This window comes from Polypterus senegalus, chromosome 11 (assembly GCF_016835505.1).
Source record: "Polypterus senegalus isolate Bchr_013 chromosome 11, ASM1683550v1, whole genome shotgun sequence".
In the NCBI taxonomy this organism is placed as follows: Eukaryota; Metazoa; Chordata; class Cladistia; order Polypteriformes; family Polypteridae; genus Polypterus; species Polypterus senegalus.
In genome coordinates, this window is record NC_053164.1 from 52,686,270 (window position 1) to 52,703,235 (window position 16,966).

Sequence of the window (16,966 nt, forward strand, 5' to 3'; positions counted from 1 at the left end):
TCCAAAATGAATCATGTGGGGACCATATAACAACAACTCTAGGGCTGATCAATAAAATCACAAATTTGTATGATTTGGACATATTCAGAAAGACAATATTTTATCACCCAAAAGAGTTTTGAGGAGCTGGGATAATATGCAGGTAGGCAGAATTTTGCCTTAATGAAAGTAAACCTTGGATTGTTTTATTGGTCTTAGGTTTTTCTATGTGAGCTACTGAAATTTTAACTCATTTAATATCTTAAAAGATGCATGCTTTTATTTAATTTAAATAATATTTTATCAGCCTGCCTCTAGATTTACAAAAATGAAATTTTTAAAAATCTCACCTCAAAGTCATTAGATTTGTTGTAGTGAAGGTTAAGAACCCGAAAGAGTTCAGACTCCCGATTTATGCTGAGCTTTTCAGGACTGGTGACCCCTTCGCTGATAGCTTGACGTGCAAACTTTTCCATTTGAATATAGAAGAATTCCCGAAAGTTGCTGAACCATTTGATCAGCTGGGATGTGATGCAGCGATTAAACTGAAAATACATTCCAACATAACTTAATCATATTTGAGAAAAGCAAGCATGATCCATTTAAAAGTAAGTCTTGGCCATTTGTCTAAAGACAAATGCCTTTTACAAATGAGATGAAATTAGCAGAAACATTGAAATCATTAGCTGTGATTTAGTAATTTCTAATTATGAGAGTCAAGTTAAGATACTAAAGCAGCTGAATCATTATAAATTATCTGGGAAATCAACAAAAAAGTATAATCTTGGAATGTATGTGATCCAAAAAGTTGTGAAGATGAAATACAATTTTATTAACATTAATGAAAGTTAATGCTGAGAAACAAGTTCCAAGGTTTAATGACAAGTGTGAGGATTTACAGTGACCTTTCCTTCTTGGTCACCAGTATTCAAGAATGTACTGTAGGAAAACCTACCTTAACATCTGGAAAGTAGATCTTGAGAGTATTGGAGCTTGGGTATCGGGTATAGAAGAACATCAGTTTGGCTTTCTTGAGGTGGCTGGGGGACAAGCCTTCTTGTGAGTGAGAGGATTAAGGAAAATGCATCAAAAGTACCCTGGGTGACCAAATAAGCCCCCTGTGCTAGGAATGCATTAGAATTAAATATTGCATAGTGAAGTTTATGATTCTGCAGATAATAAAATCATCCTAAAGTCCATTCATGAGTCAATACACTTCGTCCAGTTTAGGGCCAACAGGAGCAAAGGCTATTCAACTACGTCATCTGAAAAGCAGGGAAGAAATCTGGATGGTGCACCAATGGTAATAGTCATAACCTGTTTTTATATCATTATCTTAATTACATTATTCACGGTTAGTTTTTGTCTTGTGCTTGATTCTTCCATAACCCTAAATTAGACTAGGTGGGTTCAACAATGGACAGATTTTTGTTATTTATTTATCTAATTATTATTTTTCTAGGTATGGTTGTTTCCTTTCTCATTCCAAAAACAATGTAGGCTATTTATACATTATTTTTACTATTAATATTATAAGGATAATTGTTATTATTATTATCGTCACCAACAACTGGGTTTTTTTCTAGCTTTGTGCCCAGTTTAAATTAATAATAATAATAATAATAATGCAATCTCTTGTTAAAGATTAAGATTATGAGGATTATTATTATTATCATCACCCAAGTTTTTTTCTAGCTTTTTGCCCAGTTTACAATATTAATTAAAAAATTCTCTTGTACATACGCCAGAGGTAAATAGTTGTGTCATGTACTTTTGGGATACATAGTGTGAAAATGAGTAGTGGTGTGCCACATGTGTTTGGTTCTTTCCATGAAAAAGGATTGTACCCATTGTATTGGCCATGCCAAAGAACATAGTGTACAGGAAGTTGCCGGTATTTCATGTGTGTCAAAGCATACTGTCCAATAGATCTTCCAGCAGTGGTGTACATCAAATTCAAGTGATAATTGTTGCAGAACTATGGTAGAAAGAAGGTACTTACAGATATCAACCAACTATTTGTGTGACACACTGTGCCACCAGGCAAGAGTTGCTGCAGTCAGTCAATGTAGACCCACAACAAGCCATCTCCGAACAAACACTCGGAAGAGAATTGTAGGCCATGGATATCTGGAAGTGGGTTCTTTGGTTGATGATGAACTTGAACATGAAGGGTTACATTGGGCTTTTGGACAACCATATATTACTTTTTGTGCTTCATCTCTAGCATGAACAAAGAATAGTTACTGCATTCTTAAATAACAATTTTAACTTTCAACATTCTGAAGCATTTTCAAATCTCAACTGGCCTGCAAAATCCCAAGATTTAAACACCATAGAAAATTTGTATTACTATTTGAGTCATTGAATAAAATGCAGATGGAACCACCTGACTAGTCCGACTGGATTGCTTACATTCGAAAAATGGTGGTATCCATGCCAGACAGAACTGCGGCTGTTCTTTAGTCTAAGATTTGACCAAAGGTGACCAATTATTTGTCCAGTGAGCCTATATATGTGTGTGTGTGTTTGTTTGTTTTTTTGTTTTTTTTTTACAATAGTTTCACAATGCCAGAGACAAGGACTGAACCACACACCAACAGTGACCAGGTTAGAAACAGATATGAAGGTTCACTAATGGACAACACACCATTTCATTAACATGTCACAACAATAGGCTTTGAGCAGGTCTCCTAGAAATACATCCAGTCTGATTTAAAATATATAATTTTTTAAATTTTTTTTTGTATACGTAAGAGCTAAGAAACAAATTCACCTACAAAATAAAATTGCTTATCTATTATTTTGAAAGGTTACTGCCCTGATCAAATATCACACTGCCATTATTTAATTTCAGTAGATCTACAATTGATTGAACTGTTAACATCAGATGTTTTGGCCTAATAGCTCAATTATTATGTCATCATATAGTGGAGGGGTTTTTTTGGCCTGTTTTAAGAAAATTAGATTTTTTTTTTCATCTACATAGCTGGCCCCGGTCATCATTTTACTGTACTTTTAGCCCACTGACCGTGAGAGGTGTAATGATTAATTCTGATTCCTTCCCTTCAATGACCTACTGCAGCAAGCTTAGCAGCTGGCTGGCTTTTCACAAGCTGGACTTATGGATCTCATTCAGCAAGCTGGCGATAAAACAAAGCAAACGATTAGACACAAGAGTTTTCTGGCTTCACAGACCTTTTTGCATTGATAAGTGTCATTCCGCCTTTGAAAACAGCAATCCCCCAGTGTTCTCCCTCTTCCCACCCGTCCATTTTTAACAGATAAGCATAAGGTCTGTTAACTTGTAAGGAGCAACAACAATCAAATGAGTGAAAACAAATAAGAATAATAAAAATCTGTGTGTGCCACTCATCTATTCCTCCTATCGCCTGTGTTCTCGGATGGCAGGCTTCCTGAATTCATTTCGGACAAAGTCTGTGTGGTGATTTGTGCTGTCCTTGAGCCAAAACTATGGCAGCTTGGATACAAAGCTATTCCCATCAAGATGGCAACGGCATTATGCACACAAATACTCTTAATTCACATTAGAGCTCTGATACATGCTGGCCTGTCCAGCAATCCCAGCTCATGTTTCACTAATCCTGTCTTCTCATTCTCTCTCTACCTGGCATCTTTGCCTCACTCATTCTCGCTGTCTCTTTTTTTAACTATTATTTTTTTTATTCCCCATCTTTTTCAGAAGGACTAGCAGCTTGGAAACAGTTCCTGAAAGTCTCTGTTGGAAACCTCTTATCTCTCCGCTCACTTCCTGAACCTTTTGTTCAATGCCTCTGGCTACAAAATACACTTCAACTTTACACAAACCTTGGTCTTATCAGTGTTTCACACAAGGGTCGCCCACACATACTTGGTAGTGCCCTTAGAAACAGCCCCTGAATACACACACACACACATACTCCATTCTCCTCATCTGCCTGGCTAAGGTCTCTAGGACTGCAACTTTCTGTATTTTAGAATTTGAAAAATCATGGTAAGTGTGTGAAGAATAACAACCTTTTAGAATTTTAAATTCACTCTAAACAGTATTACTAAAGAATAAGATAACACTTTTGATTTCTATATGTTGGATTTTTAGAAAGCAAAAACATATAAGGCAACAACTATTCTATAATCCAAAATGATTTTCCAAATTTTATGCCAATGCTTTACTAACTTTTCAGTAGCAGGTTATATTCCCACTTGCATTCTGAACTTTAATATATTTTAGTGGCATTAATATAACAGACTCAGCTGTGTTTTCACTGTGTTGTTGGAAAAGAGCAATCTCAGTTTCCCTGGCTAAGGTAATCAGAGTAAGGCGTTTGTTTTTTTCCACTCAGCAGGAAAACAGGGTGGAGATTGGAATTTTAGATTTCTGGATTTGGTAGGGAAAGAAGTTTATGCGAACATATTACATTGACAGTAAGAGGTTTGACAGATGAAAAGAAACCATTTTGTCCATCAAACTCGTTGATAAGCTAATAGCTGAATTGTCACAATACCTTATCTAGATACATTTATGCTGGAAGTGGTCAACTCACAGCCACAGAAATTTACTTTAAGCAGGATCAAGACATGAACTTTTCACAAGAATGCTCAATTAATTCCATAGCACATCTTTGGAAATGTAAAAATGAACAATTGAAATAGTACAAATAAGAAAAAATCCACCTGCAAAAAAAAATTGCTTATCTATTATTCTGAAAACTTATTTTATGGAGAAAGTTAATCAAGCACATCATAGAAGTGGAAAACGAGGAAGAAGAAGATTGCCCACATTCAGTGTACTAGCATCGGAATTCAGTTAAGATGCTTTTGACAAAGTTATGTTTTGATTTTTTCACAAGATTTTAAGTGTTATCACCACCTCCTCATTACCATGTTGAAAAGATGTGATAAAAGCCACTAAATGGAATAACACATTCATTTAGTTTATGAAGGAAAGGTAATCATTGCTTTGCTCTTTGTTAAGGCTGAGAATTGTAAAGCTCAGATATTAATCTTGGAATAGGACAATCAACACCTGGAGTGGTGCAAACCTCTTACATAAGTTAGAAGTATGAATTCATCAGTAACCAACAATAACTTTATGGAGCCACAATGTCATAAGTGGTGCAGTATCATCACAACCCCAGTCTCATAAGACTTAACCTCCTTAGTGTTAGACCTGAGCATCACTCAGGCTGTTGAAACAGCACTAAAAGCTTTAGTCCTGAGTGTCACCAGGGCAAAGGCATAGACATTGTGTAAGACCCGATTGCCGAACATTACTCTGGCAATGATATAGGCATGTCTTGCAAAAGCATCATGGCCTGAGCATTACATGGGCAATGGTGTAGATGTGTCTTCTTTTTGCCACATAATAACATCTTGTAAGAAACTCTTCTCTTCAGCAGTGATGCCGAAGTGAATTTGTCTTCAGGTAGTGAAACTGAAACGGTCAGTGAATCTGAAAGTGTTTCTGGGAATTCAAAGTGACATTCACATTAACTCGCACATGTGCAGTGTGTTGTATATATTATTATTATTATTATTATTATATTTGTATATCTGACTTTGTACTTTGTGTTTTGCACATTTTATAGTAGAAAGATGAGATTTAATAAATGTGTCATTTTTCAAGCCAAAAAATTCAGCGCTTTCTAAATTTTTTTTATTTTTAGACAAAAATGTAAAAGTTAATAAATTAAATTAGCTCCAGTGACCAGACACAAAAATATGCTGAAATACAACAATGTATGGATGGTATGATAATAAAGCCACTTGACTAGGCTTGACTAGATGGCTAATTTTACATTTATGGTAACCACCTTGGCAGCAAAAAACATAACGCAGGAACCAACACTGAACTGAATGTCAGAAATAAGTAGCATAGCTGTGGAAAAACTGTCATAATAATAATAATATCAAAACATCACAAGAGGTGTTACACTTCATCGGCCCATTTTAAGTGTTACCTTTTTTCTTACTTAGCTCTAGTAGCTCTAGTAACCAGACACAAACAGGCTATGCCTACTTTTATTTTGTTTCAAGGACTTTTTTCCAAAGGTTTCTAAAGCTAACAATGCATTTTTTCGGCTCAGTTATTTCCTTTAGCACAGTTAAAGAGCTTCACAATAAAATCCAAACATATGTATAAAAAGTAGTAAAAACAATCAACACTGAAATAATATCCATTGTATCCACTGTGTGCTTCAGCATCCAAATAATTCCTCTCTTGTAACTTAAAAAAAATTTTGTCTTTCATATTTGACACAATTAATGTACAAGTAACACCATCCTTAAAGTTCAAGCTTTTAATGGAAAAACACTTGGATTGATGCCATCATCCTCATTTGGATTTCTCGTTTTCTGGGATTAGTGGAAAAGCTGCATATATGGCTAATTTTTGCACTCTGCAAGAGGACTGAAACGTACAGTGACGTGCAGCTGAGCTATGAGACTCGCCATATTACTCACCCACTTTTGGAGCAGAAAAATCTTAAAAAGCAAAGTAGCACAAATTATATTTTAAACTCTATAATTCTGCAAAATATAAGTGTTTTATCATGAGTTTTGTATATATGTGCCATTTTCAGGATACCAGCAACACTATAAGACCTCACTATCTGTCTGCAGTGGTGATGCCACTCTTCCAGATGTCCTAAATAACTTCTATGCCTGGTTTGATGCCCTGAATGACATACCTGTGAGGAAGCCTACCCCTCCTCAAGAAGAGCAGGTACAGTGCTTGTCCTCTGCTGAGGTGGGAAGAACTTTGTTGAATGTAAACCCACACAAAGCTGATGGACCAGACAACATACCTGGTCAAGTGCTCAAAGAATGTTCAAACCATCTTTACAGACAGCTTCAACATTTCTTCTCCAAGTGCTTCAAAACCAAGCCATCACACCTGTGCTGAAAAAGTCCTCTGTCTCTTGCCTCAGTTACTATTGCCCTATAGCACTCGCACCTGTCATCTTGAAATATTTTGAGAGGTTAGTCTTGGGTCACTTGAAAACTTGACTTCCCTCATCACATGACCTTCTCCAGTCTGCCTGTTGTCCAAACTGTTCTACTGAAAATGTCTTATCTATTTTTTATCTGACCCTGTTCAATCTGGACAAAAGAGATACTTTTGCTAGAATGCTTTTCATTGACCTCAGTTAAGCTTTCAACACTTTCAGCCCTTAATAGCTCAGTGGGATGTTGGTTCTGCTAGGCACCATCTCTAGTTCCAACACACTGAACACTGGTGTCCCCCAGGGCTGTGTACTCAGACAACTTTATTTCACTCTGCTGACTTATGATTGCATGGCTGTATATGGCTCTAACACCATCATTATGTTTGTGAATGAAACAATGCTGATGATTATAATCATCAATAGGGATGCATCAGCTTACAAAATAGAGATACAACCATTGGCAGGATGGGGCAAGTGGAATAATCTGTCACTTAATGCAGACAAGACAAAAGAGATGATTGTTGGCTTCATTAAGGTCCATGCTGTCCATACCCCACTGCACTTTGAAGGCTTTGTAATGGAACTGGTCAAGAGTCCTAAATTCTTTGGTGTGCAGACAGCCTTACTTGGTCAATTAACAACATGTACTGTATATAACCAAGAAGACACAGTAGTGTCTTTGCTTCCATTATTGGCTGAAGAAGACATGGCTACTCCTCCCACCCCCTTTCTCATCACATTCTACAGGGGCACCATCAAGAGCATTCTGACAAGCTGCATCACTGTCTGGTTTGGGAACTGCAGTGTCTCCAACTATAAGGTCCTACAACAGATGCACACAGCAGAAAAGATCCTGTATATAGCATTGTGATGGAAACTTCCACCCCTCCCACAATCTTTGTGTCCCCGGTTCATCTGGCAGAAGGTACTATAGCATCCAAACCAGTTCTGCCAGGTTCTAGCACAGCTTCTACCCTTGGCTGTCTGGACTCTGATCTCTGTTCTGCTCACAAGTCTACTCCTAGTAGTTTACTTATAAACTGTTTTTATTATTAGTTTATTGCTATCTTTTAACTTGCTTATTTATTTATTAATCTATTTTTAGTATAGTACTAGCTGTCCCAAGCGGCTCTGCCCACATAGTAGGGAAACATGACAAACTTTAAAAATCAATTAAAAAAAATTAATTCTGGTCAAGAGGAAGGTAGGTACACTGCATCATCAAATGTTGGCACTGTATCTGATCGTGTTCAGGTCTGACGGGAGAGTTTCCCCCGTGTGGTAAAAAGCACATGGCCTTGATATCTGTGGCAATCAGTAGCTACCCTCTAAAACACATGTAGCGCTGATCTCTCTCTCAAAAACGTCAAATGTTACTCCTTCACAATCTGTAGATGATAATGTCTGTTGAACAAACAGGTATTGCTAGCTAAGCAGAGGCAAGGTGCACTGTAACGTGGTGAGACGTAGACCGACTCAAACAGAGGCTGGCACGTGAGTGAGGATGGCCCTGCCCCCATCCCCTTGGCCCACAGTCGCTCTCTCAGATTTTTGCAAATAAACCAATACTAAGCAAACTATGATACTTAGCGCAATGATAGAAGTCACAAAATCAACCAGAATGTTCAAGCAAATTATAGAAAAAAACCCAATCAAAATCCGTCAAGTACTTCTCTTGTGAGATGTGGACAGACAGACAAATGTTGTATTATTTATATATATATATATATATATATATATATATATATATATATATATATATATATATACACATACACTATATGAATAGATGTACATAATTCTTCACTTGTCTTACACTTCTCATGTGTTTATGTATATGTTGCATCGTAGTTCTGGTGCCATTGTATGCTGAAATACAACAATGTATGGATGGTATGATAATAAAGATACTTGACTGGGCTTTACTAGATAGCTAATTTTACATTTGTGGTAGCCACCCTGGCAGCAAAAAACATAATGCAGGAACCAACACTGAACTGAATGTCAGTAATAAGTAACATAGCTGTGGAAAAACCGTCATACAATAGGCTAATAATATCAAAACATCACAAGAGGTGTTACACTTCATTGGCCCATTTTAAGTGTTACCTTTTTTCTTACTCAGAAAGAAATAGTATTTTTGCAGAATAATACTATAAAATAGCTTTTAAATGGTGTTGTTGTGTATTCTTTTTATTGTAATTATTCCAAGTCAAACTAAATGAATGCTAAAATAATGTAAATATTGAGCACAGGATTTTCCTGCTTGGCCCTGCTTACCTCTCAATTCACACACCAATGCGATTAACCACCAACAACAAATAATGGTCCGGCTATTTCCGGGGATGTCGCCAATCTATTCTACCGTGAGGGATGCCAGAATAAGCAGAGGGAGTTAGCAGGAGATAACATCTTCACTTCAGCTGCAGTGTTTCAGCTTCAGCAGTCAAGTGTGCATAAAGGATTATAGAAGGACTATGGAATCAGTCTCTAGTCCATATGACACTGTAAGAACCCTGGCTTCCCAGTGGAAGTTAAAGTCATGTTGAATGTATTGAGGCCATCCTAAGCCCTGTCCTCATCCGACTATCCACCCACATTTGTGTATATAAGAAAAGCAGTTCAGCATTCTCAGTAATGCTGAGTTAGCTGAGTCAACTCACTTAAACTGTGGATCAAGTGAGCACTTTCATTTGGTGGATGAATGTGGACATGTTTATTTTGGATGAAACCATTTCCCATGCCCTCTTTCTTTTTTTCCTTCTTTTTTTTTGAGTTTCTGGTATTTTTCAGCATGAGAATTCTGCAGTTTGTTTGAAGCCTGAAATCTATTTAGGTCCTTTGCTTGCATATCTACAACATTAATATTGTTTCATTTTTGTCTACTATAACTGAACTGAACTTTATCAAATGAATGGTTTCTTCATTTACAATTCTCAACTTGAAACGCTATTCTGATGTCCTTTTTAATGTGAGCTTTTGTCAGAAACAGCTAGAGGGCAAAGTGCTGCTGTCTCACTGGTCCAGAGTTCAGACCCCATGCTAAGTCACTGCCTTCATGGAGCTTCTCTTTATTTTATCTTGTTTTTCTCTGCCTTTTATCCCCATATCCCAAAGATGTGCAGGTTAGGTATAAATGGCATTTCTAGACTGGCCTGGTGTGAGTGTGGCTTTGTATGTGTAAGGAGGCTCTATGATTGCTTTGTGCCTGCACTATTAAGGCTGTGATTTCTCATGACTCAGAATTTAATAATGTGGGTAAAGGAATGTTATGTGCTTTTTGTCAGACTTTTCATACTTTACACAGATGATATGAAATTAGGCTTATATGGAACTGAACATTAGGCAGGTCCATAAATGGATCAACGGACAGTTACCATACAGTGAAGCATCATCGTTCAAATGAATGAATAAAAAGAAAAATATATCCTCTTTAAATGAAGGCCAGAGCTTCATATTTATTTATTGTCACCATAGATAGGCTTGTCCCCCTTCTCTGCCATGCTAGCAGATGTTTTGACAAAGATTTGTTTACTTCTGTGAAATTACATTTAGTTCTATTTTCCTAAATGTATCGCCATTGAAGTAAAATAACAGCACATTATTAAACCTATTTTTCTATCCTGTTTCCTTCAAATTAGTTGTACCATAACACTAGTCTAAATTTTTTTTCACTCCCATCAAAGATTTCAACTGTTCTTTTTAGATTTGAGGGTGCTGAATCCAAAACTGTCAAGAGAATTGCTCTACTACATCCATTTCTTGAGAGACATCTTGAGAGTTTTGATAAAAAAAAAAAATCTATTTTAAGAAAAAATGTAATGTTTTTCTTAAATTAATGATTTAAAATTGAAAAAAATAATACATTACACAATTATTTTTAAATGTAATTATTACTTACAAAAAGTTGTAGTTGTTTCCTCTGAAGGTGTTTCACGGTGGAATGGCCAGCAGATGTCTGCTAACATTGATTCACTCCACTTTCCACTGTACCATCTCTCCATTTGAATGATGTCCTGGTGGAACCTCTTCCTATATTCATCAGTGACTATCACCATTTCCTCAGGGGAAAAACTACTGTTTGTTAAATACATGCTGCACCCAAGTGCTAGGTAGGAAGAGATATATGAAAGCTGTGTATTCTTTTACTGTTTGCTGACTTGATTTCTGGGCAAGACCTTAGACAGACCCAACCTTGCATATTTTTGTAAAACTATTTAAACAACTTTCTTCTGTATGATAAGAAGACATATTTCTAACCTTCAGAATATACGTTCTTGGCTATTTTGAAGGAATAAGAAGAAAATACTGATTGAGAGCAACAAATTATTCAGCAAATACTTGATACTGGATTGTTTCCACATCAAACATTAAGAATTTGGAAAACTGCCATTTTTCAGCCCAAAATATACTTCAAAAAATATTCTGTGCATGACAAATACTTATGTCATAAAGCAAAGGTAACTTATTCTTGAAACATCAACTTTTTTCAAGATGGCATTCTTCATTGAATGTGATTTCGTTTGGAAGTGGTTTGTGGTAGAGAAATTGATTCGACACACATAAATCTATAAAGTCCAACAATTTTTTTCTTGCTGAGAAACTTCTGTAATATCACACATCAAAAAAAGAAAAAAACTTTGAGTTTGGAAACCTGACTTCTTGTAGTGTTGCTTCCTTATAGAACTGGAATAATTTAAAAATAAAACCTTCACAAGACTTGCATGGTTGCATCGTGGTGCAGTGCGGCCACATTACTTAAGCAGACTGGGTCCAGTTATAATATGTATAAAATTACATGTCTTTCTTGTGTTTTACCTGCATCCTAAATGCATGTATGTTAGGTTACATTGTCACTTAGTCAGTGTGTTTGGGTGTACACTTGTGAACACTGTGATGGACTGGCACCACACCCAAGGTTGGCTCCAGAGGCTCCGTAACTGGCTTAAACAGATTTGGTTGTAGATGAATGGACGAAACTCCCTTCCTACGATTCATCTTTCTTTTTTATACTTTTACCCTCACATTGTGAAGCCATACATTTTATAATGCAGTTTGTAAAGCAGTGAAAAATCTATTTGGCCAACAGTTATGCAAAAAAAAAAAAACCTAGATCAGATAAAACTGGTAGTCTAGACAACTTAAGAAACAATATTCAGAGATTGTGCCTATATTGAATAGCTCCATATATATATATATATTTTCAGGTTTATATAAGTTCCAAATTCAGAAACAGGGAGTCAAGTTAATTTTAAAAATTGCCTTATCATGGCAGTTAAAGATTTGTCTTGTGTCTTGACCACCACAGGACTTCTTTAAAACAAAGATTTCATAAAGATGTTCTGATTTAATACTGTTCTAATTTATGCAAATCAACATGCAAATTGTCATATTTCACAGGATTGTGGAGGATTAGAAAGGCTTCTTTGGGACTGGCCAGTGAACCACTTGGTGTATGTAAATTGGTGAAATATATGGATACAAAGTAGGATGTTAGGATGTAGAAGGAAAGGCTTATTGTAATCCCTGTCTTGTAGCTCATCGATGTAACCACCCAGGAGCAACTGCTATCTGATTACCATTTCATTTGTGGATTAGGAATTCATATATATTTTTCCAGATTGCTGAATTTTAGAATATTGATATTTAAAAATGTTGGACATTTTTTTTCCAAAGTGTTTGAAATTTGTTTTACTGGGAATTTTGAAAAATAATGGAATTTTGATAAGTATATGTAACATAACATTTTTGATCCCACTTAATACAACTCACAGTTGTAGGGACTTAAGCCTAAGCCAGCAAAATCAGGTGCAAGTTATAAACCAACAGTGCTTACACACACATACACAAGGCTAATTTAGTATCGACAATTCACCTAACACCTATATTTCCATGATCTACTATGAAAACCTGCCTAGAGAAAAGGCAGCATACAGCAAATGGATGTAGGAATTGTGCCCTTGACACTGGATCCTTGAAGTTTAAGCACTAAACAATGTTCCTATATAATAACTAATCGTCTGTAATCCAATTGAAATTTGAAATTATCCATAAAAGAGAAACAGGAAGCTGTCAGAGAAAAGTGTATTCTTACTGATGAAAAACAGAAATTTGGAACGGTGCTAATGGATCCATTGTAAGTAACAGAGTACTATGAACCTGGGATAATGGCATACATGAAAATGACTGACACAGACATATGAAATAGGGATAGTATTTAGTGTTGGAATAGCAGTGCTCCTAAATATGGACTAAATGTACACAGTCTATTAGAGTCAAGTTACTGACTGAAAACCAAACATAATCAAATTGAAAAATAAAATGTTGAAACATTAAGAATACTTCCTTATTTTAGTATTAGTATGTAACCTGACAAGCTGTATAGTGGTACAGTGATAGTCCCGCTGCCTCACACATCCAGCATCCTTGGTTAGAATCTAATACCCAGTCATTTACTGTATGTATTTTTTTTTATCTCCCACCTGCCTGAGGATATGTTGATTGGGTTAATTGTTAGCTCTAAATTGGATTGTGCAATTGTGTAAAGGTCCAGGGCTGTTTTCTGACTTTTACTCAGTTTTGCTAGGATGGACTCCCTCAGGTGGATCCAAGAATATTGTGCTGTTTTGATAATGGACTTTAACACTTTTTACTTTAGCTTATTTTTGTGTAGGGTGAAGAATTTGCACAACAGTTAGTAAAACATTTAGTGGTTACCACTGCTCACTCACAGATCTAGCATTCTGGGTTTATATGACATGCTAGGTCACTGCATGTATGGAACTTGTAAGTTCTCCCTGTGTTTGTGAGGGTTTTCTACTTGAGATTCCGGCTTTCACCCTAAAGTCATGTTGGGTTAATTGGATGATTCTAAAAGGTTCTGTGTGGGTGTTTGAATGAGTGGGTCTTATGATGTACTGATGCGCTGTCCAAGGTTGTTTCATGTTGCCAAGATAAGGTAAGCTCTGAATTGCATTTAATGAATTTCACAATATAATCTTGTTATTTAGCCTTACATTTAGAAAGTAATTCATGCAATAACTTATGCTTCCTTACAAGAGTGTATGTGCTACAGTTGTGGGACATTTGTATGTAATTTAAGCCATTAAAATTTAATCCTCCTTATATTATGTTTTCTAAAATATGCTGTTAAGAAAGACACTTTATTTACACCAAAACATTAGGTCTCCAATTTTACTTTTCACTTGAGAGGAAAAAGAAATTAAGTCCATCTTTTGTTAAAACCATATGATTAATTATTCTTTATGTGTCTTAGTGTGGGAAGTGAATTTAACAAATAATTATGTATTATTTCCATATTTGCATAAGTTTATCTAGCTACTGTTTTTTCAGTTAAATTAAGTATTTAAGTTCTTTTTTAATATTTAAAAAACTGGTCCTACTTTAGAAATTAACTCTTATAATAATTGTACCACTATGTATGTAACCATATGATATGATATGTTACAGTGTCTCCATACACTATGTTTGAAACTGACTTTGTAAAAGCTCAGCCGGGGTATGTTTGGTTTGCAACATTCCATCCATCCATTTTCTGAATCTGCTTGTGCCATTACTAGGCAAAAACCTATGCTAAAGGCATTGCATACAAAGTAAAGACAAACTAAGTCCATGACATTCCCAGTCACATCATCAGCACTAATTTGGAGTCATCAATTAATGAAGTCTGCATGTGCTTTTGGTGTTGGAAATGCTGTGTATTCTCAGAAAGACCATGTAAGCATGACAAGAACATAGATACTCCACATAGACTTTGAACTTGGTAAGAAATAATCCTTGACCCATGAAACAGTGAGCCAACAACAGTAACCAAGGTACCAGCTTTCAGTGTTTAAAAGTAACTGAACTATTGTAAATGACCATATTATTTAAAAGTAATAATTTAAAAAATGAGATATATAATATTTAGGACTTAATGATACATTTAAGATATGTTACTGCCATATAGCAGAAAAGCTTATTATCTCAAAAATACATACTACAAATATTAGACAGAATGATGATATAAGCCTTACAGACCATATTAAGTTAAAAGATATTTTGAAAATGCTCACATTTGCAATGCCTAGCTTTTCTCGATATTTTGTTTGTAGTTAATAGATCAAAAAAATGTTTACTTGGGACTAAGGAAAAAAAAACTGCATTTAAACACAAAAATATCAACAGTAAGCTACTAAAAGGATATGGCTGAAGAAGTCAGGTACAGAGAAGGCTCTCCTGATTCCTGGAATCCACTGGTGTCAGGTTTCATTTTTGGCATCCCTGGTGACATACCATCCAAGGTGCTCAGCAAGTGCATTGATGGATACGGGTGCTGCTGGCTTGAATGGTGGGAGGACAACTGAGTACTGAGACTGGTCATCTCCAAGTAGGCATCTGGAGACATCCTGTCCTTACATGGTGGAATACCTCTAGCTGCTGAGGCTGCTGTGGCAGAGGCAAACATTCTCTGCATTGTGTAATGAACTAAAGGAATTGGAAGTGGATGCTGGAATGGAGAGCCTAATATTGAGTCCTTTGAAGTTTGATGATGGCCTCTAGAAATAGGTCCATGGCTGTCCATAGACTTCCGTACCACAAGTGGCAAGGCTTCAACTTGGTCAAACATGAAATCCCTGTTTCGGCACTCCATTAAGGGATCAGCAGCATTTTCTCTTCCTGATGGTAAGTCACTTTCCAAGCAAGGAAAAGACTGATGTTCTGCACAAGGATCCTGGCGATCGTTAACTGGGACCATATGGGAATGGTGAAGGTGATTTTGGTGAGGTGACTGGAAAGCAGGTGCTGACATAATAGGACCATGTTGTGGCTCAAACCTTGCTTGATGCTGATGATAAGGAGAAAACATCTTAACTACAGTGTCTATAACTTGCGCCACTACAGTGCTCAACTCCTCTTTCAGGGCATCAGCCAGTTTCTGCCCTTCCATGCTAACCCATGGGTGTTCATATTCTTTTTCAACATCCCCTGCTGTCAACAGATCTTTGAATTTTGACCCTTGATAGGCTGTTTCTCTGTTAAGATCCATGCCAATATAAGGGGAGGGGGCTCTTCCTATAGAGGATTCTTCTGTCTGTGCACTTTGTTCTCTTATGGTTTCATCCGAGTCCTCATCATCATCTAATGCCCCATTGTATAAGTGATAAACCTTTTCTTGGAGCTGCAATAGCTGCTCTCTCATATTGTCAAGTTGTGTCTTCAACTCTCGCTTTTCATGTTGTCTTCCTTCCTTCTTAATTTTTGGTTTAGGATTTTCTTGAGTAGTCTTCACCTCACTTCTGTCAACAGCAGACCATCCCCTCTCTGTACTACAGGAATGAGCACCACTTTCACCACTAGTCATATTTAAGTCTTGGGCTGGGGATGAACCCATGCTTCGAATAATGCTTTCTATCCGTGCCCTCTTGACTCGCATGTACTCTCTGTAAAGGTTTTCCATATCAAGTTGTCTTCTCTTACCAATAGGACTTGAAGGGTGATCTGGGCTGTTTCCAGGGGAAGCTGCAGCACTTCCATCTCCTTCTGTATTAATGTCTTCAAAGGGCTGCTCGATAGCTCCTCCCTCCTGGACGTGTGAGGTACTGCTGGCAGTTTTAAGTAGTCTAGAGATGATGGATCCAGTTGGCATAGAGAAAGGAGCTGTCTCTTCGAAGGGCTTGAACTTTCTGGGGTTATTATAAAGGCGATAGTGAAATTTATGACTGCTTTCCCCAAGTGATTGCTCATCAGTACAGTCCATTGTTCTCTTTTTAACCAAAGTGGCTTCTGTAGCTGAGAGAGGATTAGGGTTTTCTCTGGTATCTTGAGCCTTTAAAATGAATGAAGAATTATATTAGTATCTCTAACAGGAAAATATCCTCACAACAGACCAGATTTTGATATGTGTGCAAATTACAGTATTATAAAATATCATTAAGACTTTAATTACACTCTTAAAAATAACAGTTTCAGTAGGCGCACTTTACTAGGTTTAGTGGTTCTTTTAGAGCCATTGCTTAGCAAAAAACCATTTCATTCTG

At 36.5% G+C, this 16,966-nt stretch overlaps 1 protein-coding gene and 1 long non-coding RNA gene across 4 annotated transcripts in view; one reads left to right on the top strand and one right to left on the bottom strand.

The window, feature by feature from the left end:
- LOC120538976 overlaps positions 1 to 16,966 on the top strand; it is a 49,750-nt gene that overhangs the window by 7,574 nt on the left and 25,210 nt on the right. For 2 of the 3 annotated variants that reach the window (XR_005635537.1, XR_005635536.1), the window contains one exon: positions 3,683 to 5,471. The exons of the other annotated variant lie outside the window; for it this stretch is intronic. This is a non-coding gene — a long non-coding RNA (uncharacterized LOC120538976). Of the gene's footprint in view, positions 1 to 3,682; positions 5,472 to 16,966 lie in introns of those variants that run through there. 3 annotated transcript variants of the gene reach the window in all.
- Positions 1 to 16,966, bottom strand: part of LOC120538975 (prospero homeobox protein 1-like) — a 28,047-nt gene that overhangs the window by 5,073 nt on the left and 6,008 nt on the right. Inside the window, exons 2-4 of the mRNA XM_039768630.1 lie at positions 15,133 to 16,755; positions 935 to 1,042; positions 330 to 524 (exon numbers count right to left, since the gene is read on the bottom strand). Coding sequence (XP_039624564.1) covers positions 330 to 524; positions 935 to 1,042; positions 15,133 to 16,686 — 1,857 coding nt within the window. The 5' untranslated portion in view covers positions 16,687 to 16,755. The remainder of the gene's footprint in view (positions 1 to 329; positions 525 to 934; positions 1,043 to 15,132; positions 16,756 to 16,966) is intronic.